Here is a 27,981-nt window from a genome sequence, read left to right as displayed (position 1 = left end):
ATAGAGAAAGTCTTCTTTCACTTTCAGGCGTAAATACTGCCAAAAATGATTATTTCTGTATGTATAAATAAAAAATGTAATCCCTTTATATAATGGTCTACAGTAAAAAGTCATAAACTTCTTTCAGTTATTTTATTAAAGAAAATATAAGAGGCACTGAAGACGGAAGTGAGTTTCGTCAGGACACAGTAACATCAGACGCTCTATTTGCCAAAACCTGAAAATATAAAATATATGCTTCAAAATGATTACGTATTAGTTCACTTCTTTTTTCTTATTATTGCTAATAAAACATTAAACGAAACTCAAAAATATACTAACCAAGCTTTCCAAATCCACCTTGTCCACCCAGACCAAATCCATTATATCCTCCCTTTCCAAATTTACCGAATCCGCCCAGGTCACCATATCCTCCTTCACTTCCTGCAAACATACAAATGATTCATAAGAACGACTGGTGAAACATCTTTGATGTTAATGTTTACAAAGAATGTTGTTGTAATAGATCTAAACAAGAAAAATACAAATGTTGTTGTCTTACCGTGGCTCTTACTCAGCACGAAGGTGTGTCCTCCTTGTCCACCTGTGCAAATATAAAACCAGCTTTACAATGTGGCTACTTCCTCAAGAAAACTATATACTGAAATATTACTGTGTATTGATACAAATTACTAACAGATTTTTTGCTTACCATATCCGCCTCCATATCCTCCTCCAAATCCTGATCCATATCCTCCTGCTCCTCCTCCATATCCTTTGCCAAATCCACCGCCAAATCCTCCCAGACCGCCCAAGCCACCAAGACCACCCAAGCCTCCAAGACCTCCTAAACCACCATATCCACTGTGTCCACCTAGGCCACCGTAGCCACCATATCCGCCATGGCCACCAAGGCCTCCAAGACCACCATGTCCACCGTAGCCACCAAGGCCACCAATTAGTCCACCATAACAAACACCAGCCATCACGGCCAACACCACAGTCACAGCCAGGATACGCTGAAAAAATTAGCACTGTTAATATTCTTGTAATATAATTATATCATACATTTAGTATAGTAATACAGTCACTTCACAAAACTCCATCAGTCACTTACCATGTTTACAGAGGTTGTGTGGTTGATGATCGGAACCAGAGTGATGGTGAGGGAGGGTGTCCCGGACCTTATATAGCACAGTGATCCTCCTGCCTGCAATAACCTTCGGTACCTGGAATTCGACGCCCTGGAAGTGAGTCATTATTAACAAAGGAGGCAAATAAGGTACAGATTCAAATGATTATTTGAAAAAGACGTGTATTTTTTGGATCACAATTTCTGTTCCACTAGTTAGGCGTTTTTTTTTTTTTTGACTGAGAGCTAACAGTCACGGTTCATCTTTAACATACATGAATTTGTATATATGGCACTTTTCTTTATCTCAAGCTGTAAGAATAATGCAAAATACTCAGTTAAGGTTCGGGAAAATCTATCATTATTTTTTCTTGTGATGTACATATATATATATATATATATATATATATATATATATATATATATATATATATATATATACATATATATATATATATATATATATATATATATATATATATATATATATATATATATATATATATATATATATATATATATATATATATATATATATATATCTTTCAACGTACCAGCCGTATCCCACCGAGGCGGGGTGGCCCAAAAGGAAAAACGAAAGTTTCTCCTTTCAAATTTAGTAATATGTACAGGAGAAGGGGTTACTAGCACCTTGCTCCCGGCATTTTAGTCGCCTCTTACGACACGCATGGCTTACGGAGGAAGAATTCTGTTCCACTTTCCCATGGAACTCTGTGTTCATCAAGAACTGCAAGAAGCCCCTATCACGAGCCTTTTCCATCCTATGGAGAGGGAGCATGGACACGGGGGTCGTCGTCCCACAGTTACTAAAAACAACAGACATAGCCCCACTCCACAAAGGGGGCAGTAAAGCAACGGCAAAGAACTACAGACCAATAGCACTAACATCCCATATCATAAAAATCTTTGAAAGGGTCCTAAGAAGCAAGATCACCACCCATCTAGAAACCCATCAGTTACACAACCCAGGGCAACATGGGTTTAGAACAGGTCGCTCCTGTCTGTCTCAATTATTGGATCACTACGACAAGGTCCTAAATGCACTAGAAGACAAAAAGAATGCAGATGTAATATATACAGACTTTGCAAAAGCCTTCGACAAGTGTGACCATGGCGTAATAGCGCACAAAATGCGTGCTAAAGGAATAACAGGAAAAGTCGGTCGATGGATCTATAATTTCCTCACTAACAGAACACAGAGAGTAGTCGTCAACAGAGTAAAGTCCGAGGCAGCTACGGTGAAAAGCTCTGTTCCACAAGGCACAGCACTCGCTCCCATCTTGTTCCTCATCCTCATATCCGACATAGACAAGGATGTCAGCCACAGCACCGTGTCTTCCTTTGCAGATGACACCCGAATCTGCATGACAGTGTCTTCCATTGCAGACACTGCAAAGCTCCAGGCAGACATCAACCAAATCTTTCAGTGGGCTGCAGAAAACAATATGAAGTTCAACGATGAGAAATTTCAATTACTCAGATATGGTAAACATGAGGAAATTAAATCTTCATCAGAGTACAAAACAAATTCTGGCCACAAAATAGAACGAAACACCAACGTCAAAGACCTGGGAGTGATCATGTCGGAGGATCTCACCTTCAAGGACCATAACATTGTATCAATCGCATCTGCTAGAAAAATGACAGGATGGATAATGAGAACCTTCAAAACTAGGGAGGCCAAGCCCATGATGACACTCTTCAGGTCACTTGTTCTATCTAGGCTGGAATATTGCTGCACACTAACAGCACCTTTCAAGGCAGGTGAAATTGCTGACCTAGAAAATGTACAGAGAACTTTCACGGCGCGCATAACGGAGATAAAACACCTCAATTATTGGGAGCGCTTGAGGTTCCTAAACCTCTATTCCCTGGAACGCAGGAGGGAGAGATACATGATTATATACACCTGGAAAATCCTAGAGGGACTAGTACCGAACTTGCACACGAAAATCACTCACTACGAAAGCAAAAGACTTGGCAGACGATGCACCATCCCCCCAATGAAAAGCAGGGGTGTCACTAGCACGTTAAGAGACCATACAATAAGTGTCAGGGGCCCGAGACTGTTCAACTGCCTCCCAGGACACATAAGGGGGATTACCAACAGACCCCTGGCAGTCTTCAAGCTGGCACTGGACAAGCACCTAAAGTCAGTTCCTGATCAGCCGGGCTGTGGCTCGTACGTTGGTTTGCGTGCAGCCAGCAGCAACAGCCTGGTTGATCAGGCTCTGATCCACCAGGAGGCCTGGTCACAGACCGGGCCGCGGGGGCGTTGACCCCCGGAACTCTCTCCAGGTAAACTCCAGGTAATAGAGATGAGAGGAAATAAACAAGAACAACAACTAGTAAGTAAATAGAAGAAAACTCAGAGGGGTGTGTATGTACATGCTTGTACATTCATGTGTAGTGTGACCTAAGTGTAAGTAAAAGTAGTAAGACGTACCTGAAATTTTGCATGTTTATGAGACAAGAAAGCCACCAGGAATCCTACCATCATGTAAAACAATTACAGGCTTCCATTTAACACTCATCTGGCAGGCCGGTAGTACCTCCCTGGGCAGTTGCTGTCCACCAACCTACTACCTGGTTCAAATATATATATATATATATATATATATATATATATATATATATATATATATATATATATATATATATATATATATATATATATATATTATATATATATATATATATATATATATATATATATATATATATATATATATATATATATATATATATATATATATATATATATATATATATATATATATATATATATATATATATATATATATATATATATATATATATATATATATATATATATATATATATATATATATATATATATATATATATATATATATATATATATATATATATATATATATATATATACATACACACACACACATACAGTAAACCGTCGATTAGGACGGCGACAGGTTTTTGAAAGTGACGTGTTACACTGATCCGTGTTAAATGAACTGAAGAACTTATAGGAGAAATAGGGTTATGTTCCAGGGACCCCCAAAAAAGGGAAACAACATTTTTTTTGTTTTAGGTCTCCAAATCTTACAAAAATAAAAATAATAATGCATTTGTTCATTATTGTTACAATGTATGTTTTTTTCTGTTGCTTAAGGCTAAAAATTCAACAGAAATAATATTTCTTATCTTAAATTTTGGTTGCTGGTGTTTGTCAATGATTGTGAAGGAGGGAGTGGAGAGGCATGCTGAGGCCCATCAGGGCTGAATGTGGATGATCGTCCAGTCAGTAAGGCAGTCCAGTCAAGTGAGTCAGTAGGTCAGTCAGTCAAGTCAATAGAGTCATTCAATTCAGTAGATGACTCACTCAAGTCAATAGGTCACTCATTCAAGTCAGTAGGTCACTCATTCAAGTCAGTCAATTAAGTCAGTACAGTCATTCAATTCAGTAGAACTCTCATTCAAGTCAGTAAGTCACTCATTCACATCAGTAAATCAGTTAAGTTGGTCAGGTCAGTAGTAAATCAGTAAGCCAGTCAGTAAAGTCATTCAGTATATCAGTCAAGTTGGTCTGTCAAGTCAGTAAGCCAGTCAAGTCAGTAAATCAGTCAACTCTATAGGTTAGTCAGTAAGGTCATTCAGTAAATCAGTCAAGTCAGTAGGTCAGTCAGTCAAGTAAGTCAGTAAATCAGTCAAGTCATTCAGTATATCAGTCGGTCAAGTCAGTAAGTCAGTCATTCAAGTTGGTCGGTCAAGTCAGTAAACCAGTCAGTAAATCAGTCAAGTCATTCAGGAAATCAGGAAATCAGGTTATGTCAATGTAAAAATTAATAATTTTGTACCAAAAGAAGCTAAGAATACTGACCTAACCTTATTATAGCAAGCGCAATTTAATTTAGCGTAATCCAACTAATTTAGTTAAGCTTACAATAATTTAATAATAAACATACAGAAGAGCGCAGCTATTTAAGCCAAAATCCCAAGCTTTACCTGTCTGGCACAACACACACACACACACACACACACACACACACACACACACACACACACACACACACACACACACACACACACACACACACACACACACACACACACACACACACACACACACACACACACACACACACACACACACACACACACACACACACACACACACACACACACACACACATATATATATATATATATATATATATATATATATATATATATATATATATATATAGATATAGATATGCAAGGAATTCGCAAGAACAGGCGAAATATACACAAACACTGATCTCTGGCTGAAGGAGACTCAAACTTACAAACCTTTTTATTTTTATTTATTTATTTATTTATTTATTTCCAATTTGAGCACACATACAGAGGTACAAAAAAATACAGATAAGAGCAGCATGCCAAAGCCACTTATACTATGCATAGCATTACGGGCTGGCTTAAAATTAACTTAAGTTTAACTAAGCAATGATGAAATCAGTGATAAAACATTAATGTAAACAGATTACTATAAAGCACAAGTGAGTATTACAAAGACAGGTCATATGGTTGCATTCAGTTAGGTAGTGATTCTGTTAGGTAGTGTATTTAAAAAATAATAAAGTTAGATTGGGTTTTAGGTTTAACATTTATGTGATATAATTGTGAGAAACATTTAAGATATACAATTTATAAGGTTCAGTTATTCAGTATTTATGTGGTTTTGGGTGAGTAAGTGATCTTTGAGAAGAGACTTGAATTTATAAACAGGTACAAGGTACGCAGTGCTATACCATTCTCACCACACTGGACCAATACCTTGGCGTCCAGATTGCGCTAGACGTTGATCCAAGGCAGCCAGCTTTCAGGGAGAAGGCTTACAGCTTTTCATCTCATCCCCTGCATGCATCAATCTTACTACAGATTTTAACAATGCAAGGAATTCGCAAGAGCAGGTGAAATATACACAAACACTGATCTCTGGCTGAAAGAGACTCGAACCTACGAACCTTGGAACGAGGTACGCAGTGCTATACCATTCTCACCACACTGGACCAATACCTTGGCGTCCAGCTTGCGCTAGACGTTGATCCAAGGAAGCCAGCTTACAGCTTTTCATCTCATCCCCTGCATGCATCAACCTTACTAGAGATTTTAACAATGCAAGGAATTCGCAAGAGCAGGCGAAATATACACAAACACTGATCTCTGGCTGAAGGACACTCGAACCTACGAACCTCGGAACAAGGTACGCAGTGGATGAGTTTGGGAGTGTGTGTAAAGGTAGAAAGTTGAAAGTGAACATAGAAAAGAGTAAGGTGATGAGGGTATCAAATGATTTAGATAAAGAAAAATTGAATATCAAATTGGGGAGGAGGGGTATGGAAGAAGTGAATGTTTTCAGATACTTGGGAGTTGACGTGTCGGTGGATGGATTTATGAAGGATGAGGTTAATCATAGCATTGATGAAGGAAAAAAGGTGAGTGGTGCATTGAGGTATATGTGGAGGCAAAAAATGTTATCTATGGAGGCAAAGAAGGAATGTATGAAAGTATAATAGTACCAACACTCTTATATGGGTGTGAAACTTGGATTGTAAATGCAGCAGCGAGGAGACGGTTGGAGGCGGTGGAGATGTCCTGTCTAAGGGCAATGTGTGGTGTAAATATTATGCAGAAAATTCGAAGTGTGGAAATAAGGAGAAGGTGTGGAGTAATAAAAGTATTAGTCAGAGGGCTGAAGAGGGTTTGTTGAGGTGGTTTGGTCATTTAGAGAGAATGGATCAAAGTAGAATGACATGGAGAGCGTATAAATCTGTAGGGGAAGGCAGGCGGGGTTGGGGTCGTCCTCAAAAAGGTTGGAGGGAGGGAGTAAAGGAGGTATTGGGGGTGAGGTGTTTGGACTTTCAGCAAGCGTGTGTGAGCGTGTTAGATAGGAGTGAATGGAGACAAATGGTATTTGGGACCTGACGAGCTGTTGGAGTGTGAGCAGGGTAATATTTATGAAGGGATTCAGGGAAACTGGTTATTTTATATAACCGGACATGAGTCCTGGAAATGGGAAGTACAATGCCTGCACTCTAAAGGAGGGGTTTGGGATATTGGCAGTTTGGAGGGATATATTGTGTATTTTTATACGTATATGCTTCTTGACTGTTGTATTCTGGGCACCTCTGCAAAAACAGTGATTATGTGTGAGTGTGGTGAAAGTGTTGAAGATGACAAAGTATTTTTGGGATTTTCTTCTTTTGCCAATTCTGCCTGGTGGGAGACGGCCGACTTGTTGGGGGGAAAAAAATATATATATATATAGCAACATATATATATATATATATATATATATATATATATATATATATATATATATATATATATATATATATATATATACATATATATATATATATAAATATATATATATATATATATATATATATATATATATATATATATATATATATATATATATATATATATATATATATATATATATATATATATATATATATATATGTCTGCTTTGAAATAAGTCCAACTTGGTATACGTCCTGCATGGAAGTGAAAATTTTTGCTTGGTATACGACCTTTGTTTGGAATACGACTCGCGTGCTAGAACTTGTATGGGTCAAAGTGAGTCACAACACCTCACTTCCATCCAAGTGGATGGACGTCAAAAACTTTGCAGAGACGTACCACCCCAACAAAGCCCCAACAAGCCGTAATAACATTGTCTGGAATGACCAGACAGCGTCACATTTCCGAAACATCCTGAGGAGAAGGCAGAAGCAAAGTTCCTTGCACAGATTTTTAGTAAAAGTTAAAACCTGGTGAGCTTCAATCAGGTCCAAATAAGGAAAAGAGAGAGAAAAGAGAAGGGGGACTCTCCTTCCAAGCAATAACATTTCCTCGTCCTCCCGTCTCAGCACTATCCTAGCAGACACTCGACTCTCAGCACTATCCTAGCAGACACTCGACTCTCAGCACTATCCTAGCAGACACTCGACTCTCAGCACTATCCTAGCAGACACTCGACTCTCAGCACTATCCTAGCAGACACTCGACTCTCAGCACTATCCTAGCAGACACTCGACTCTCAGCACTATCCTAGCAGACACTCGACTCTCAGCACTATCCTAGCAGACACTCGACTCTCAGCACTATCCTAGCAGACACTCGACTCTCAGCACTATCCTAGCAGACACTCGACTCTCAGCACTATCCTAGCAGACACTCGACTCTCAGCACTATCCTAGCAGACACTCGACTCTTTACAGCACAGTAAAGTGAGGTTAAATTTGCATTTATTTCATCTAATTTTTTTTTGTATTTATGTATGTATGTATTTTAGTATTAAGCAGTATTTAAATTATTTTATACAACCTCATCAATGTATAATATGAAAATAGCAGTAGGATTTTTTCTTGGGAATGGATTAATCGTTTTCCCTATATTTCTTATGGCAAAATTGTTTGGTATACGTCCTGTTTGGTATAAGTCCAAGGTCCTGGAAAGGATTAAGGACGTATACCGAGGTACCACTTTGTAAAGAATATTTTCCTTGGAAAATGTAAAGCATATTGACCTTGCATATGAGTTTTTTTTCTCTTAATATCTTAAATTATAACTGATCCACAAGCTAGAAGACCAAGCAGAGGTGACAGGGAAAGTCCTCCAGTTTGGTCCGCTATAGATCAGCACTCGGACCGCCACTCTTACAGTACAATACTGATTCAGTACAATATTTATAAAATGACCTAACTGTGTGTCTGTCCGCATATATGAAATCAATAAAAAAAATTAACGGCAGAAGATAAGTTTAATGCACAATTTTAAGAGATAGAATGATAAGATTCAAGACGCCATAAGCAAGTGATGCCTGATGATGGAACTTGAGAAGTGGAACCAGGAGCCAAGAATTGTATTCGGAAAACACAATTTGGTGGGCACACACACACACACACACACATACACACATACATACACACACATACACACATACACACATACACATACACACATACACACACACACACACACACACACACACACACACACACACACACACACACTCTTGGAGGAGTCACGCGGTTTGAGCTCGTGTTTTGGTGGTAATTTCTGACTGTGCCATAAGGAATAGAGTGTGGGATATAGGCGTGTGCACGCATAAGAGTACATATAATCACTTAAGCCCTGAAAAAAGGAAATATAAGTGATCACAGAAAAGAAAACAAAGGAAATAGTGGCTGAGTGTTTAGTGGGGGCCGTTGGAAGGGTGAACGGTTGTGTCAGGCCTAGATAGTGTTGCCATAATAACGCAGTGGGGTATTTGAAGAATAAGTGCGACTCAAGACCAGGGAGATAAAAGGTATGTCAGTAAATACAGTGAGTGAGTGAAAAAATTAGAAGAGCTAGAGACTATAGTGCATACAGGAAGTTAGTGGAAAAATTACCGAGAAGCATCAAACTTCTTCAACTTCTGGGACAGGACAGACCCGCACCATTACTCCACTGCCAGCCGCAAGTAATATTCACCTAGTTTGAGTTGCATGGGGTCAATAGTACCTGTCTCTAGCTGGAATTGGGGGTCACTCTCCTCGAGCTATCAGAATTAGAATAAGCAGCATTTACTGGCATTTAATAGAATTTAGAGGTAGCGGCATATAGGCGAAGCCTAGCGTATTTATTTTTTAACGTAATTTTAAACGCATAAGACAGTACAGTGGGAACCAAGAGATCGGGTACATATGCAATACATATGTAGGACATACGTGGGAAATAAGGACTGTTTACATAAACATATGCACACACACTAGGTGAGAACAGGCTCTGCTGTTAGGCACTTGAATAGCTCTAGCACACACACACACACACACACACACACACACACACACACACACACACACACACACACACACACACACACACACACACACACACACACACACATACACACATGCACACACACACACACACACACACAGACACACAAACACACACACAGACACACAGGCACACACACACACACACACACACACACACACACACATACAGGATTTCACACCTTCCTGTGAAGTGACCCTATAACCCTTCCTTTCCCCCTATCTCTCTCCCTCTCCTCTCCTCTCTCTTCCTCTCTCTCTCTCTCTCTCTCTCTCTCTCTTCTCTCTCTCCCTCTCCCCTCTCTCTCTCTCTCCCCTCTCTCTCTCTCTCTCTCTCTCTCTCTCTCTCTCTCTCTCTCTCTCTCTCTCTCTCCCTCTCTTCCTCTCACTCTTTCTCTCTTCCTCTCTTTCTCCCTCTCCCTCTCTTTCTTCCTCTCTTACTCTCTCTCTTCCTCTTTCTTTTTTTTCTCTCTCTCTCTTCCCTTGTCACTCCCCCCTCTCTCTTACCTTTTCCCTCTCTCTCACTTTCTCCCCCCTTTTTCCCTTCTTTTCCCCTCCTTCTAGGCTCCCCTTCTCTCTCTATCTCTCACTCTCTCACTCCCCCCCTTTTTTCTTTTTCTCTTTTTCTCTCTCTTTCACTAAAAAAAAAATTGGTTGGGACTCGCAGGAATCAGGGATCAGATGACAATGGTACTGGTAGGGAGGAATGGATGGAGGAACAGTGGAAAAGGATAGAGCAAGAATGGGAGAGAAAATTAGGAGAGCTTTCTGAAAAAAATGGAGAAAGAGCTCTCTGTGAAATGGGAAAAGAAGTTGGAGAAGGAGACGAAGAATTGGGAGGCACAAGTCGAAACTGCAGTAGCCAGGGTAAAGGTACTAGAATTTGAGGTAAACAGGCTGAAGCAAGTCTCAGGGGTGGTGACCAGAGAAGACACACCATACGAAGCTGAGAGATATGAATTATGCTAAGGTCATATCAGCCTGCAAAGAAGGGCCAGGGAGTTTAAGGGAAGAGCAGATGGGTGCAGATGGAGAGGGAGATAGGTCGAATGCTGAGGCACAACCATGCTGCCAAGAGCCACTGGAAAAATCAAGGGGAGAAAATGACCACATACAGACAGGAACCAGAGTCACAGAGGGAGAGGCAATGGGAGGAGGAAAGGGGCAAAATCATTGTTTATCCATGGGCTTTGGGAGAGAGAAGAAAGGACACACACTGAAAGATGGCAGGAAGAAAGAAAGGAGATTGAGAAAATCATCACGGAAATAGGGGGAGAAGACATGGATGAGATTGTAAATTTTCAGAGAATAGGGGGGTACTTGAAGGGGAAAAACCGACCAATCAAGCTGATTCTCAGGGACAGAAACAGTGCGGAACAGGATCCTCCAAGAGAAACCACGGTTGAAAAGCTCGGAAGAGTACAAGAAGGTGTTCCTAGACAGAGACAGAACACAAACAGAGAGACAGCAGCTGAGGGAGAGGACAAAAAAGCGAAAGGAGCTAGGAAAGGAGACAAGGATGGAACCAGCAGAGGTCAGACAGAGCAGAACAGAGCAGCAAGGGTAAGCACACACACAACTATCCTCAGAACCCCACAACCTATCACACCATCCCAACACACAATACAATCCATACACACAGTTTCCACCCAACCCCCAACCACAGAATCCCACAGTATGCTACCAGGTCTCCCACCCCCACAGGCCCCCAAACCATAGTGTTGGAAAGGAAACTGAAGGTATGGTACACAAACGCTGATGGAATAACAAACAAGTGGGAGGAGTGGCACGAAAGAGTCAAAGAGGCATCACCAGACATCATAGCGATCACAGAAACCAAGCTTACAGGTATGATAACAGATGCCATCTTTCCAGCAGGATACTAGATCCTGAGAAAAGACAGAAGGAACACGGGGGGTGGAGGAGTGGCATTGCTGATCAAACACCGATGGAATTTTGATGAGCTGGAGAGAGGAGACAGCGAAGAGGAAAGTGATTACATAACGGGAACGCTTCACTCTGGTGGTCCCAAGGTGATAATTGCAGTGATGTATAACCCACCACAGAACAGCAGGAGGCCAAGGCAAGAGTATGACGAGAGCAATAGAGCAATGGTTGACACACTGGCTGCAGTGGCGAGAAGAGCTCATGCACGCAGGGCAAAGCTCCTGATCATGGGCGACTTTAACCACAAGGAGATCGAATGGGAGAACTTGGAGCCATATGGGGGCCAAGATACATGGAGGGCTAAGATGATGGAGGTGGTACTGGAAAACTTCATGTACCAACACGTAAGGGACACTACAAGAGAGAGAGGAGAGGATGAACCAGCAAGACTGGACTTAGTATTCACCTTGAGTAGTGCAGATATTGAGGACATCACATATGAAAGACCCCTTGGGGCCAGCGATCATGTGGTTTTGAGCTTCGAATACACAGTAGAGCTACAAGTGGAGGGGGAAGCAGGAAGGCCAGGACAAATGAAACCAAACTACAGGAAAGGGGACTACACAGGAATGAGGAACTTCCTGAATGAGGTTCAGTGGGACAGGGAAGCCAGTTAATGAGATGATGGAATATGTAGCAACAATGTGCAAGGAGGCTGAGGAGAGGTTTGTACCCAAGGGTAACAGGAATACTGGAAAAGCCAGGATGAGCCCATGGTTCACCCAAAGATGCAAGGAGGCAAAAACCAAGTGTGCTAGGGAGTGGAAGAAATATAGAAGGCAAAGGACCCAGGAGAATAAGGAGAGCAGTCGTAGAGCCAGAAACGAATATGCACAGATAAGAAGGGAGGCTCAACGTCAATATGAAAACGACATAGCAGCAAAAGCCAAATCTGACCCGAAGCTGTTATACAGCCACATCAGGAAGAAAACAACCATCAAGGACCAGGTAATCAGGCTAAGAAAGGAAGGAGGAGAGACAACAAGAAATGACAGTGAAGTATGTGAGGAACTCAACAAGAGATTCAAAGAAGTGTTCACAGAGGAGACAGAAGGGGCTCCAGAAAGACGGAGAGGTGGGGTACACCACCATGTGCTGGACACAGTACACACAACCGAGGAAGAAGTGAAGAGGCTTCTGAGTGAGCTAGATACCTCAAAGGCAATGGGGCCAGATAACATCTCCCCATGGGTATTGAGAGAGGGAGCAGAGGCGCTATGTGTACCCCTAACAACAATATTCAATACATCTATCGAAACAGGGAGATTGCCTGAGGCATGGAAGACAGCAAATGTGGTCCCAATCTTTAAAAAAGGAGACAGACATGAAGCACTAAACTACAGACCAGTGTCACTGACATGTATAGCATGCAAAATCATGGAAAAGATTGTCAGGAGAAGAATGGTGGAACATCTAGAAAGGAATGATCTCATCACCAGCAGCCAACATGGTTTCAGAGATGGGAAATCCTGTGTCACAAACCTACTGGAGTTCTATGACATGGTGACAGCAGTAAGACAAGAGAGAGAGGGGTGGGTGGATTGCATTTTATTGGACTGCAAGAAGGCGTTTGACACAGTACCACACAAGAGATTAGTGCAAAAACTGGAGGACCAAGCAGGGATAACAGGGAAGGCACTGCAATGGATCAGGGAATACTTGTCAGGAAGACAGCAGCGAGTAATGGTACGTGGCGAGGTGTCAGAGTGGGCACCTGTGACCAGCGGGGTCCCACAGGGGTCAGTCCTAGGACCAGTGCTGTTTCTGGTATTTGTGAACGACATGACGGAAGGAATAAACTCCGAGGTGTCCCTGTTTGCAGATGACGTGAAGTTGATGAGAAGAGTTCATTCGATCGAAGACCAGGCAGAAATACAAAGGGATCTGGACAGGCTGCAGACCTGGTCCAGCAACTGGCTCCTGGAGTTCAATCCCACCAAGTGCAAAGTCATGAGGATTGGGGAAGGGCAAAGAAGACCGCAGACGGAGTACAGTCTAGGGGGCCAGAGACTACAAACATCACTCAAGGAAAAAGATCTTGGGGTGAGTATAACACCAGGCACATCTCCTGAAGCGCACATCAACCAAATAACTGCCGCAGCATATGGGCGCCTGGCAAACCTCAGAACAGCATTCCGACATCTTAATAAGGAATCGTTCAGGACCCTGTACAGTGTACACCGTGTACGTTAGGCCCATATTGGAGTATGCGGCACCAGTTTGGAACCCACACCTAGCCAAGCATGTAAAGGAACTAGAGAAAGTGCAAAGGTTTGCAACAAGACTAGTCCCAGAGTTAAGAGGTATGTCCTATGAGGAGAGGTTAAGGGAAATCAACCTGACGCACTGGAGGACAGGAGAGATAGGGGGGACATGATAACGACTTACAAAATACTGAGAGGAATTGACAAGGTGGACAAAGACAGGATGCTCCAGAGACTGGAGACAGCAACACGGGGACACAGTTGGAAGCTGAAGACACAGATGAATCAAAGGGATGTTAGGAAGTATTTCTTCAGCCACAGAGTAGTCAGGAAGTGGAATAGTTTGGGAAGCGATGTAGTGGAGGCAGGATCCATACATAGCTTTAAGCAGAGGTACGATAAAGCTCATGGTTCAGGGAGAGTGACCTAGTAGCGACCAGTGAAGAGGCGGGGCCAGGAGCTTGGACTCGACCCCTGCAACCTCAACTAGGTGAGTACAACTAGGTGAGTACACACACACACACACACACACACACACACACACACATACACACACACACACATACACACACATACACACACACACACACACACACACACACACACACACACACACACACACACACACACACACACACACATACACACACACACACACACACATACACACACACACATACACACACACACACACACACACACACACATACACACACGTACACACACATACACACACACACACACACACACACACACACACACACACACACACACACACACATACACACACACACACATACACACACACACACACACACACACACACACACACAGACACACACACACACACATACATAAATACACATATATACACACACACACACATACATACACATACACACACACACACACTGATGACAGGAGGGTTAGGGAGACATGGATAAAGACATACAAATAACAGAATAGAATAAATGTCAAAGGGATAGAGACAGATGATCCAGGAGGGACAGAAACAGAGTGGTCACAATTAAAGCTGAAGACTCAGATGAGTCAAAGATGTTAGGGGCATTTCTTCAGTCAGTGCTGTCAGGGAAGTGGAATAGTCTAGCAAGTGATGTAGGAGAGTTACATGAGCTTTTAAGACGAGGTATGATTAAGTTCATAGAGCAGGGAGAGAGCGATCAGTGAAGAGGCAGTGCCAGGAGCTGAGTCTCGGCGCTTGTAACCACAAAATAGGTGAGTACACACACACACACATACACAAGGTTAGTTCCAGAACTAAGGGGAATGGGTCCTACGGGAGAGTTGTTATGAAATCGGCCTGACGACACTGGAGCACAGGAGGGTTAGAAGCAGACATGATAACGGCATACAAAACACTGCGTGGAACTGACAAGGTGGACAGGACAGGATGTTCCAGGAGAGGGGACACAGAAACACGGGACTACAATTGGAAGTTGAAGACCCAGATGAGTCATAGTGATGTTAGAAACTATTTTCAGTCATAAAGTTGTCAGGAAGTGAACAGTCTAGCAAGTGAGGTAGTGGAGGCAGGAACCATACATAGCTTAAGATGTATGATAAAGCTCATGGAGCAGGTAGAGAAAGGACCTACTAGCACTTACTGAAAAGGCGGACCAGGAGCTGAATCTGACCCCTGCAACCACAATTAGGTGAGTACATAGAGGCCACGAGCTGTGACTAGATTCCTGTAACCACAAACAAGTTTGTACACATACACACATGCACGCATGTTCGCCCAGGTTTAGGGAGCTAAATCTGACTACATTTAGAGGAAAGCCCATGGTGATATGATAACAAAGTACAAAATACGGAGAAGTGACAAGGTGAACATGGAGAGAGGAAGCAGAGACGTTTCGGCCTGACTTGGATCATTTACAAAGTCACATTTACTTCTAAATGGCTCAAGTCTAAACTGAAACGTCGTCGTAAGTTCCTCCCTTCTATGTGCGGGTTATTTGCGCATTGCCCAGTCACGGTATTGTGTCTTTTTGTTTTTACTAATTAACTCTGACGACTTGCCCATCCCACCATCAGGCAAGCCTTAACCTTTCTCACAGGCCCTTCCCATTACCCTTCCCACCTAAGAATCAAGCCTAATTCAGAAATAATTGTAGACCGTGGGCCTATATGGCTGATGGTCTACAGTGGGCATGCTCATGGGCATGCCCACTGTAGACCGAACAGTGGGCATGCCTAGGCCTGCTTTCACTTGACATTCAGGCACAATAGCGTCAACAGGCCTACTTCCTTCTCTCCTCCTCGGGCATTAGTTCCTCTGGACCATGGGCACTTGTGCAAAACACACTGTCACAGTACTCTAGCGGAACTGCCATAGGGTCATACTTTACTTCTCTCTCTCCCTGATATGGCTCCTTCCTGGGCCAGGGCAACCTAAAGACACTGCCTGTGTACCACGAACTGCAACAAACAAAGAAGCTCCAAAGAGTATCATGAACCCCGCTTGCACAAGCAGGTCATTTATTCTATTTTATAACAAATCAATAACAACCCTCTTACTGTTTACGAACATTGAAGATCTGGCTGCCAAGACCAGCTTAAAACTAGCAAAGCTGTCACTGAAGCAATCTTCCAAACAGGATCCTGAACAATGAGGAAATAAATAACAAAAATGTGGGTGGTGGAGGAGTAGTCTTCTGGGAAAGAAAACACTGAAACTAAGAAAACAAATATAAAAGAACATAAGACTTACAGAACATGATGAACGAAAAACAACCATGCACCAGCATCAAACGCAGCTACAATAAATCGTGGAAACGGACTACGGCACGATATATCTGTAATAAAGTTGGTAGAATTACTTATTAATATGTAGTAAAGGATATACTAATGACATGATAGTATCGTTTTGTGCTTTCCAGGAGCTTTATCGCTTCATTACGTAATGGCTTGATAAAGCTCCTGGAGAGCTAAACGTTGCCACAATAAATGTCACATTAGTTGCACTTGTGTCCCTTTACTTTACACGATATATCTGGTAAAACAGGTGACATGCACCTTGATATTCCAAAAATGCTGCACCCACATGACAGCAGGAGAGCAATCCTCCTGCAACTTATTTCATTGAGAATACACACCATCAACCACTAGAAATGCATGCTAACATTTTCACACACTAAGAAATAATAAATATCTACATCAATGAAAATACTTATAAGAGGCACTGACAGCCCCCATAGCAATAGAAATTAGTGCTACAAATAAAACTTCTAAATGTTTAAGAGCAATCGATTACTTGTCTTGCAAACATACAGGGTCTAAAGCCACCTGAAAAAAAAATCCCAATATCCAGGATTGCTCACAGAGTCAATGCACGTTTGCGGCATTCACAGAGACCTACGTAAAGGATCAATATGTCAACGAAATATGGATCCCAGGTTATAACCTATTCCGATGGACAGACTAAACAGGCAACAAGGGGGTAGGGTTGGTCTGTAATGGCTACAGAGTTTCATTTGCACAGAACTACTAAACACCTCAAATGATGTAGCTGAAGTTTTGGCGGCAGCAGATTTGAAAACTAAAACTTGTCATTGTGGTAGTATACAAGCCTCCGATGCAAAACTTCCTGTTAAATTCCAGGAGCAGCTTGAGAAAATTGACCACTGTCTGAAAATCTCCCAACTCCTGCCCCAAACATCTACTGCTAGGAGAGTCTTCAATTTCTTTCTCTTTGTCAATTCTAAGGAAAACATTCTTCCAGTATTGGGCCCTACTTAGGCGGGATGGGACATACAGAGCTGATGAGCCAATAAATGAGTGAGATACCAGTCCCAACATAACTCAGCAATTCAGTGAACCACACTGCCCAGACTAAGGGGTCGACAATCAAAAATGAATTTCATGAACGAAACCCAAAATTTTGCCATCTCAAAAATCTCGGATATTATCCTAAGTCCACAAGACTTTGAAGAGGCACAAATGACATTGCCCATGCACCTGTCCCAGGCCCAAACTCATGGAACTCCGTGTTCACTCAAGAATTGCAAGAAGCTCTATCACGTGCCTTCAGCATTTTATGGGAGAGTGAGCATGGACACAGGGATCATCCCACACACACTAAAAACAAGAGACATGGCGCCACCCCACAAAGGTGGCAGTACAGCAATTACAAAGAACTACAGATCGATAGCACTAACATCCTATATCACAAAAATCTTGAGAGGGTTTTAAGAAGGAAGATCACAACTACCTAGATACCTAACTTAGATACACAACCCAGGGCAACACGGGTTTAGAGGCAGGTAGTTCCTGGGCCTGTTCCAGCTACTGGACCACTATGACAAGATCCCGGATGCTGTAGAGGATAAACAAAATACAGATGTAGTGTACACAGACTTTGCAAAAGCTGACAAATGTGACTCATGGTATCATAGCACACAAAATGCGTGATAAAGGAATAACAGGAAAAGCTGGTAGATGGATTCATAACTTCGATTGACATATAGAACACAAAAGAGTAAAGTCCCAGGCAGCGATGGTAAAGCTCTGTCTAATAAGGCACAGTACTTGCTCCCATTCTATTCCTCATCCTCATTTGTGACATAGATAGAGATGTAAGCTACAGATATTCCGTGTCTTCCTTTGAGGATGACACTGATTACCATGGCAGTGACGTCCATCGAAGGCACTGGGTAACACTCCAAGCAGACATCAACCAAATATTCGAATGGGCCACTCAAAACAATGGTTCAACGAGGAGAAATTTCAACTACTCAGATATGGGAAACTTGAGGAAATTAAAATGTATCAGGTATACGACAAATTCTAACCATACACCATTGAGCGTGGAAAAGTAATGTGAAGGACCTATGAGTGATAATGTTAGAGGATCTTGCGCCTAAAGACCAACAATGTATCTAATTTCATCTGCTAGAAAATGTATAGATGGATAATGTGAGAACCATCAAAACTAGGACGCCAAGCCCATGATGATTCAAATCGCTTCGCCTCTCTAGGCTGAATATCGTTGTACACTAACGGCCCACTTCAAGGCTGGCGACATTACAGACCTGGAAAGTGTACAAAGAACTTTCACGGCACACATAAGTACGATAAGGTACCTAAATTACTGGGAACGGTTAAAGGTCCTTGGTTTGTATTCCTGAACGCAGTAAGGCAGAGACTTATACGATAATATGCACTTGAAGGTCCTTTAGAATTGGTACCAAACCCACACGAAAATCACTCCCCTATGAAAGCAAAAGACTCGGCAGAGATGCAACATCTCTGATGAAAGCAGGGGTGCCATGAATACACTGGAGACAACACTGTAAGTGTCCGGGGTCCATGACTGCTGAATTGCCTCCCAGCATACATAAGGGGATTACCACAGACTCCCTGGCTGTATTCAAGAAGGCACTGGACAGCACTCCAAAGTCAGTACCTGACCAACTGGGCTGTGGTTCGTACATCAGCTTGCGTGCGTCCAGCAGTAACAGCCTGGTTGATCAGACCCTGATCCACCATGAGACCTGGTCTCAGATCGAGCCGAGGGGGGCGTTGACCCCCGAAACCCTTTCCAGGTAAACCCAGGTAGGAACAAAACCTTTAGTGGCCAACATCATCCCTTTCTCTCTCTCTCTCTCTCTCTCTCCTCTTCCCAGAGGGTAGAATAATTCAGTCAGAAATATAACATAAATAACGCAGCAGTAGTACATATAGTGGAAAAGGCAGCAGGGGGAACAAATAGGATTGGAGCCAATTTGAAATTTACAACAGGCTAAATATAAATTTAGACTGAGAAAAACGGAACACAGATGGTTCACAGTAAACAAGGTGAACGGAATTCTGACTTATCAGTGAAGAACTCTCCAATTTAGCACATTAATGAACAAATGAAAACGAGTGAGGGTAATACGCCAGTGGGAGGAGAGATCTAGTATTCTCCAAAACAGCTTTGATATAGAAAAGATTGAAAGAGGACTAACCACTGTCTACCACTTTGACATCATCACACAGTAGGGTTCAAATCATGCAGGAAAAAAGAGAAAAAGGAAACCTCATAAAAAAAGCTTTTCCAATTGTATATGAATATTTCTGAACAAGACAAGATATGAAAACGAATCCAGGAAAAAAAACTCAGGGGAAAACGAGAAACTTTCTTATAATATAAATAGACACAGCAGAGATGCAGCTCCTGCAAGGAAAAGATGAGAAAAAAAGGACAACGATAGTCCAAATATGTACTGTGAGGCAGAAAAGAAAAAGGCAAAACAAAATGTCGAAAAATGCAGAATTCTAACACCAGAAAATCTCTTCACACAGATGAAGACAGCAATGTGCTGCAAGATGATTCTGTCACAGAAATGGTCAGTGATGTAATTGTTCGAATTAAAAAATACCGATAAGGTAATTAAAATGGGAGAAAGTTCAAGGAGACAGAATAGAGACACTGCATGAGCGAGGCTCAGCAAGAGGAATCATATGAGAGAAATTTTGCAGCATTGTACGACAACTGACAACTTATAAAAATGCATTCTGAAAATCAGACAAAGAATCATTTAAGGGCCCATTATACAACATACAACAGATCAGCTCTTGAATGCACAATGCCAGGATAAAATTATTCATCAGTCAAAAATAAGGAATATTGATGGATGAAGGAAATTTATCTAAGGTCTCAAACTGACCACACTGTGGATATGTCATCTATATATCACAAGCAAAATTAAACAGAAGTAATGTATGCTGTAATAGTCACCAGCATCACTAGTTATGCCAAATTATTGACACACTCACCCTTTAAATTTGTTCCCAAACTTTTTCAGTTTGTTAATTCTAACTTAACACGATGCCACATAAAGCATGTTACCCTTTCACAAAATGTTGTTATTATTGATATATAATAAATTAAACACTCTGAGATATTTTCTTTTATTTATTGTATTTGAACATTGTGCATCTCTCTAATGACTATTACCAAAGATGTCAAGAACATCAGGATGGATGGAGTTGCATACTTGAAGCTAGTTTAGGAATTCTGGCTTCGTGGCTGGAAAGTGCCAGCCCGGCATCGTTTGGCAACATTCAAGCGAGTCCTCTTTTTGTTTTCATACCCAGCACAGCTGAGAAGCCCTTCTCGCACAGATACGTTGTTGAGAATGATACTCAACAATCATAAGGCTCTTTATATACCAAGACAAAGTTAACAATAATCCTCATACCGGGTACCGCATTGTTTTCTTTGATTTTCAGAATTCATAACTTTTTTCTGTCACCTCCATTACCTCTGAAAATGGTTGTCTTACACTTCAGGGGTACTTACCCTCAGTTTGGGAACCATCAGTGTAGTTAGAATCAATAAAACAAAATTGAGAGAACTAGCTAACGTTAACATTACTTATTTTATTTCCATTAATATACTATTTGTTGAAGGTAACATTTGCTGTATCCTGTTGTGGTTAATGTTTGCATTAAAACATTGGAAATGTTGTGTTAGAGCATATTAATTGATTTAACATCTGGCTGCTATTGGCTTTGTACATTGTAGCCTATGACCAGCAAAGGATGGGAGTTATTGTATCTGTCTTTATGAGATGATCTCTGCTCATACCAGATATTGTATTTTAGATAAAATGTACCACTTACAGCATTCATAATATATATTAAAAATCACTTAACCATTTGGGAACATTTAAAGTATGCAGATTTAGGCACATTTCAATAACTATACATATTAATCACATCAATGTTCTTCAGAATCATTATGAATTCTCTCTGAATTACTGTTATATTTACATGTTATTGACATTTAGACACTTAGAATATAGCCAAGAGAAGTAGAGTAAGTCATTTCTTCGTCATACAACTGATATATGAACTACTGCTGTCTGATTCTGAGGAAGGGCGAGACATGCAAGCAAAGTCTCCACACCTACTTGTCCTTATTCCCACCAGAATAAAATGAGTGTCTGGGTGTTTAATGATTGTTGTGTCTCACCGGTCACGGTACAGTAGATGGGGCTGAGCTTAGAACGAGCTGAGGAAGGATAATTCCTCTCGTCTTGTAACTTAAAATGAGTGAATAAGTTATGTTCAGTCGAATTAACTAATTTATTAGTGTTGTCTTCCACCATGTCCTTTTGAATTTGTATTGATAAAACCACTGATAGCGAAACGTCTACACAAAGGATACCCAGATGTTAAAATATGTGTCTAATTTTTCACGCTTTTATCCAGTCATTTTTTTCACTGTTGTTTACAATTTGTTTTAACTTTCTAAGAAGTAAAGTTACTGGGCTCTGATGGAAACGTGTTGTAGCAAAAGTTGACATATTTCACTTGTAATGCTGATAGTCTCTTCTGCTGATTGAATTCTGTAGATTTGAATGATGCACAGTTATGCTCCGGAATCAGTGCAGCGACGACCTAGCATAATTGAACGTGATAATTGGTAAAAAATAATGTGGCATTTTTTAACATGGACCTCAAAAATAAGATATAGTATTTGTATAGCAAAGATAGTAGTAGTGGTTATATTAGTAGAAGTAGTGTAGTAGTGGTTGGTATTAGTAGTAGTGGTTATATTAGTAGAAGTAGTGTAGTAGTGGTTATATTAGTAGTAGTGGTTATATTAGTGAAGTAGTGTAGCAGTGGTTATATTAGTAGCAGTGGTTACATTAGCAGAAGCAGTGCAGTGGCTACATTAGTAGTAGTGGTTATATTAGTGAGAAGCAGTGTAGTAAATGGAAGCTGTAGTAGTAATATAGTCTTGATATAGTTGCAGTAATAGTAGCAGTAGTAATAGTGGTGTTAGTGATGGTGGTGTTATGATAAAGGTGTTAGTACAGTGGTGTTAGTGATGTGTTAGTGATAAGAAAAAAAAAAAGGTGTAGGGTAAGAGATAGGTGCAAGTGATAGTGGTGTTAGTGATGGCAAATAGTGATAGTGGTGTTAGTGATAGTATGTTATAATAGGTGTTAGTGATGCAGGTGTTAGTGATGGTGGTGCTAGTGATGGTGGTGTTAGTGACAGTGGTGTTAGTGATTTATGGTGTTAGTGATAGAGGTGTTAGTGATGGTGGTGTTGAAGATGGTGGTGTTAGTGATGGTGGTGTTAGTAATAGTGGTGTTAGTGGATGGTGGTGCTAGTGATAGAGGTGTTAGTGATTATGGTGTTAGTGATAGTGGTGTTAGTGATGGTGGTGTGTTAGTAACAGTGGTGTTAGTGCATGGTGGTGTTAGTGATAGTGGTGTTAGTGGATGGTGTTAGTGATAGTGGTGTTAGTGATGGTGGTGTTAGTGATAGAGGTGTTAGTGATGGTGGTGTTAGTGATGGTGTTAGTAATAGTGGTGTTAGTGATGGTGGTGTTAGTGATAGTGATGTTAGTGATAGTGGTGTTAGTGATAGTGGTTAGTAATAGTGGTGTTAGTGATGGTGGTGTTAGTGATAGTGTGCTAATGATAGTGGTATAGTGATAGTGGTGTTAGTAACAGTTATGCTAGTGATAGTGGTGTTAGTAATAGCGGCGTTAGTGATAGTGGTGTTAGTGATGGTGGTGTTATTAATAGTGGTGTTAGTGATAGTGGTTAGTGATGGTGGTGCTATTGATAGTGGTGTTAGTGATGATGGTGTTAGTGGATAGTGGTGTTATGATGGTGGTGTTAGTGTTATGGTGTTAGTGATAGTGGTGTTAGTGATGGTGGTGTTAGTACAGCGGTGTTAGTGATGGTGTTAGTGATAGTGGTGTTAGTGATAGTGGTGTTAGTGATAGTGGTGTTAGTGATAGTGGTGTTAGTGATAGTGGTGTTAGTGATGGTGGTGTTAGTGATAGTGGTGTTAGTGATAGTGGTGTTAGTGATAGTGGTGTTAATAATAGCGGTGTTAGTGATAGTGGTGTTAGTGATAGTGGTGTTAGTGATATGGTGTTAGTGATAGTAGTGTTAGTAATAGCGGTGTTACTGATAGTGGTGTTACTGATAGTGCTGTTAGTGATATGGTGTTAGTATAGCGGTGGTGTTAGTGAGCAGTGGTGTTAGTGATAGTGCTGTTAGATAGTGGTGTTAGTAATAGGGTGTTACTGATAGTGGTGTTACTGATAGTGGCAGTTAGTAATAGCGGTGTTAGTGATAGTGGCGTTAGTAATAGTGCTAGTAATAGTAGTAATTGTGGCATATAAAATCCATACTCTTCTTTGGTGACCTGGTTAAGAACCGGCCCCGGGGCACTGACCTTTGGTTAAGAATCAACCGGGGGCGCTGACCTTCCTGGTTAAGAACTTCAATGCGGGGCGCTGACCTTCCCGGTTGTTGTTAACCGGGCCCTGGGGCACTGACCTTTGGTTAAGAACCGCCCGGGCGCTGGGACCTCCTGGTTAAGAACTGCCGCGGGGCGCTGACCTTCCTGGTTAAGAACCGGCCAGTGGGGGGCGCTGACCTCCTGAAGCAAGAACTCGCCGCGGGGCGCTGACCTTCCTGGTTAAGAACCGCCCCGGGGGCGCTGGACCTTCCTGGTTAATAACCGACCCCGGGGCGCTGACCTTCCCGGTTAAGAACCGGGCCGCGGGGGGCGCTGACCTTCCTGGTTAAGAACCCCGCCGGGGGCGCTGACCTTCCGGTTATGAACCTGGCCGCGGGGGCGCTGACTTTCCTGGGTTATGAACCCGGCCGCGGGCGCTGACCTTCCCGGGTTACAGGTCCCCGGCCGGGGGCGCTGACCTTCCTGGTTAAGAACCTGCCGCGGTTGACTCCCGTTATGAACCTGATCACGGGGGTGCTGACTTTCCTGGTTAAGAACCTGCCGCGGGGCGCTGACCTTCCTGGTTAAGAACCCCGGCCGCGGGGGCGCTGACCTTCCTGGTTATGAACCCGCCGCGGGGCGCTGACCTTCCTGGCGGTTAAGAACCCGCCGCGGGGGCGCCATGACCTTCCAAAATCCTCCATGCTAACATTTCCTATAAAATGTTCTCAGACATTTTCTCAGCGCACCAGTGGGTCATTTTCAAGAACTCTAACAATCAAACACAGGAAGTAGAGGGGGGTGGGGAGAGTTTTGTGTTGTTCTCAAGAGATAACCTTGGAGTGTACAGAAAGTTTCACTGCTATCTGTCCTGTCTATGTACTCCATCTACTTTAAATGTCCAGATAGATAACATCACTTAGAACAGATTCAAGGTTTTTTCCAAGTGGTCTGTGGTATGACGAAAATACTTAAGTAAATATAACTAAATGGATAAATAAACAACGAAACAAAGCTCATTCGTGTATTAACATATTAATAATACAAGAAAGACATTTGCTGTTGGTATAAATATATATGTAGTAACGAGAACTACTTCTAAACTATGTGGTATGACATGTGGTGTTGACCTACGGCTGGCCTTCACGCCTGAACATAGTTTCGTGCCACACACACACACATGATTTACTTACATATAGTCATGGGGGAAAATATGCATTTTAAATCAAATCTACCTAATATAGTAGTATTCTCTATACTATATTCAATATTTGATTTACATATACATTATGTTTATATTTATATATATATATATATATATATATATATATATATATATATATATATATATATATATATATATATATATATATATATATATATACTGTATATATTTATATATCTGGACTTGGCTGGACGTGGGTTCGACTCAGGCCAGCCCATGAGCAATTCATTTATTTAAACAGAGTCTATCTAAAAATGGAACTAATTACTAAAATTATTTTAATTGGGCTCATTGTTTCTTTGCTTAGTGTTAAAAAAATTACTACAGAAAATAATTTTTTCAGAGTCTGAGAGAATAAATAAAATTTGTCTCTTTGCGATTATATATCTTAGTTATAGATAGAAATTTTTTAAAAATGCAGTATTATTAGCAATGATCATCCGATACTCTCAGAAAAGTAAAATGAAAAGATAACATTAATAAAAGAACATGATCACTTCTCAGCCGTTATATTCCGGTAGCAGTAATGATCATCGCCGAAGAACACTCATGAATCCTCATCAGGACGCGGTCTCGTCTTACTTCCCTTCCAAAGCCAAGTCCACCAAATTTACTAAGTCCGCCGAGTCCACCGTGAGTCCACCAAACTTATTATATCCTCCCTTTCCACCATATCTCCATAACCTCCTGCAACCAAATACGTTAGTCATGAGAACATATAATAAGACATTGTTTATCTTCATGTGAATAAGATATATATTGCATTTGTCATACGATAAACATGAAGGACAAATTTACCGAATCCGCCCAGGAACCATATCCTCCGTGACTTCCTGCAAGCAGAGAGAGGTGAATCATAAGAACAACCAGAACAGCCTTTGCGTAAATGTGCATAAATATATGCGTTATGGAAGTGTCACAACAAGGTGTCGGGCGTTAGAGTCTTACTGTAGCTGCTTGCTCAGCACGAAGGTGTGACCTTTCCGCCGCCTGTGGAATAATGAAAGCAATATTACTTACCGTTTATGTATTCCTTAGCAAATAATGTAGTGAAATGATGAACACAAGAGTGCACAATGCCGTAACTGGAGCAAAACATTAATAACTCGCACGTAGGAGAAGGAAGAGTGACGACAGCCTGGTCCGACTTGACCGTTATTCATACTAGTTAATGGTCCAAGTCGGACCGAAACATCGTCATTTGTTTCTTTTCTTATGTGCAGGAAATTTGTATAATGAAATTATATAATATAAGATAAGATAAGATTTCGTTCGATTTTTAATTCGAGTGGTTAGCCACCCAGGATAACCTAAGAAAGTCAGTGCGTCATCGAGGACTGTCTAACTTATTTCCATTGGGGGTCCTTAATCTTGTCCCCCAGGATGCGACCCACACCAGTCGACTAACACCCAGGTACCTATTTTCTGCTAGGTGAACAGGACAATAGTGTAAGGAAACGTCGAAATGCTCCACCCGCCGGGACCGAACCCGCCTCCGTGTGGGCGGAGTTTAGCCACCAGACCACCGGGCCACCACAAAAAATATGTAGGCAAATGTTACCAATATTATCGATTTCTGTTCAACAACTGAGACTCTTCAATAGTCTAAGTTAGTGGAATTTCAGTTATAGGTCAATATATAGTACTTATCTTGGTTTTATTTCTTTCAAATGGGTTTCTTTGTGCTATTAATATTTTTTTTTTTTTTTTAAATTTGTGTCTAGAGGAAAAATATGTTGCGCTTTACCAAATCCTCCTTTGTATCCTCCACCAAAGCCGCCTAGACCTGCCACCATACGCCTTCCCGCCGCCTCCGTATCCTCCAAATCCACCACCAAGGCCTCCAGCTTACCAAGGCCACCAAGGCCTCCAAGACCAAGCCTCCAAGCTCACTAAGGCCTCCAAGGTGACCCAGTTCCTCCAAGATGACCAAGTCCTCCCAAGGGGGAAATGCCCCCAATGAATCTCCATAAGAAACACCAGCCGTCACGGCCAACATCACTGACAGGTAACGCTAATAAGAAAAAAACGGTGTTATTAGCACATTAAATACGATGCCATACGACATATTTATGTTCAACTGTTTTTTCCAAACAGGTTCTCACTTGGCATATGCTCGTACCATGGCTGCAGGACTTGAGGTTTGAGGAGCAGGACAATGTGATGGTTCAGGTTGGGTGTCCAGGGACTTTATATAGACAGGTGGCTTCTCCCGCCTGCAGTAACCTTCAGGACGTGGCACCCGCCATGCCTGTGGTTTGAGTCAGTATCGTGCGGTAGGTAACATGAAGGGGAAACAGTAATGGTAAATAAGAATATTTCTGTGGTGCGTGAAGGCCAACTCACTTTGGGGCATCCATCAATCATATATGACAGTCGAGATCTGGTCAT

General features: G+C 41.5%; 1 protein-coding gene across 1 annotated transcript; it reads right to left on the bottom strand.

Annotated features, from left to right (window-relative positions):
* Window positions 1–117: 117 nt before the first annotated feature.
* LOC138853242 (uncharacterized PE-PGRS family protein PE_PGRS36-like) lies at window positions 118–27,981 on the bottom strand. The gene is made up of 10 exons (XM_070088951.1): window positions 27,937–27,981; window positions 27,443–27,604; window positions 26,539–26,580; window positions 26,389–26,423; window positions 26,173–26,277; window positions 1,097–1,223; window positions 692–998; window positions 542–583; window positions 322–423; window positions 118–217 (listed from the first exon to the last, which is right to left on the bottom strand). The coding sequence occupies exons 1-10, from the start codon at window positions 27,979–27,981 to the stop codon at window positions 204–206; spliced, it is 981 nt and encodes a 326-aa protein (XP_069945052.1). The 3' UTR covers window positions 118–203.

This window comes from Cherax quadricarinatus, chromosome 26, assembly GCF_038502225.1.
Source record: "Cherax quadricarinatus isolate ZL_2023a chromosome 26, ASM3850222v1, whole genome shotgun sequence".
Classification (NCBI taxonomy): Eukaryota; Metazoa; Arthropoda; class Malacostraca; order Decapoda; family Parastacidae; genus Cherax; species Cherax quadricarinatus.
The sequence above is the reverse complement of the archived record's forward strand: the minus strand, read 5'-3'. Positions and strand labels throughout refer to the sequence as shown.

Excerpts from the sequence above, each read along its gene's own strand:
- LOC138853242 (XM_070088951.1), bottom strand. The coding sequence starts at position 27,981 with ATGACCAGATCTCGACTGTCATATATGATTGATGGATGCCCCAAA. Across the intron at positions 27,605-27,936 it reads TGATTGATGGATGCCCCAAA|CGTTACCTGTCAGTGATGTT; the intron begins GTGAGTTGGCCT and ends TTTTCTTATTAG. Across the intron at positions 584-691 it reads AGGATATGGAGGCGGATATG|GTGGACAAGGAGGACACACC; the intron begins GTAAGCAAAAAA and ends ATATTTGCACAG.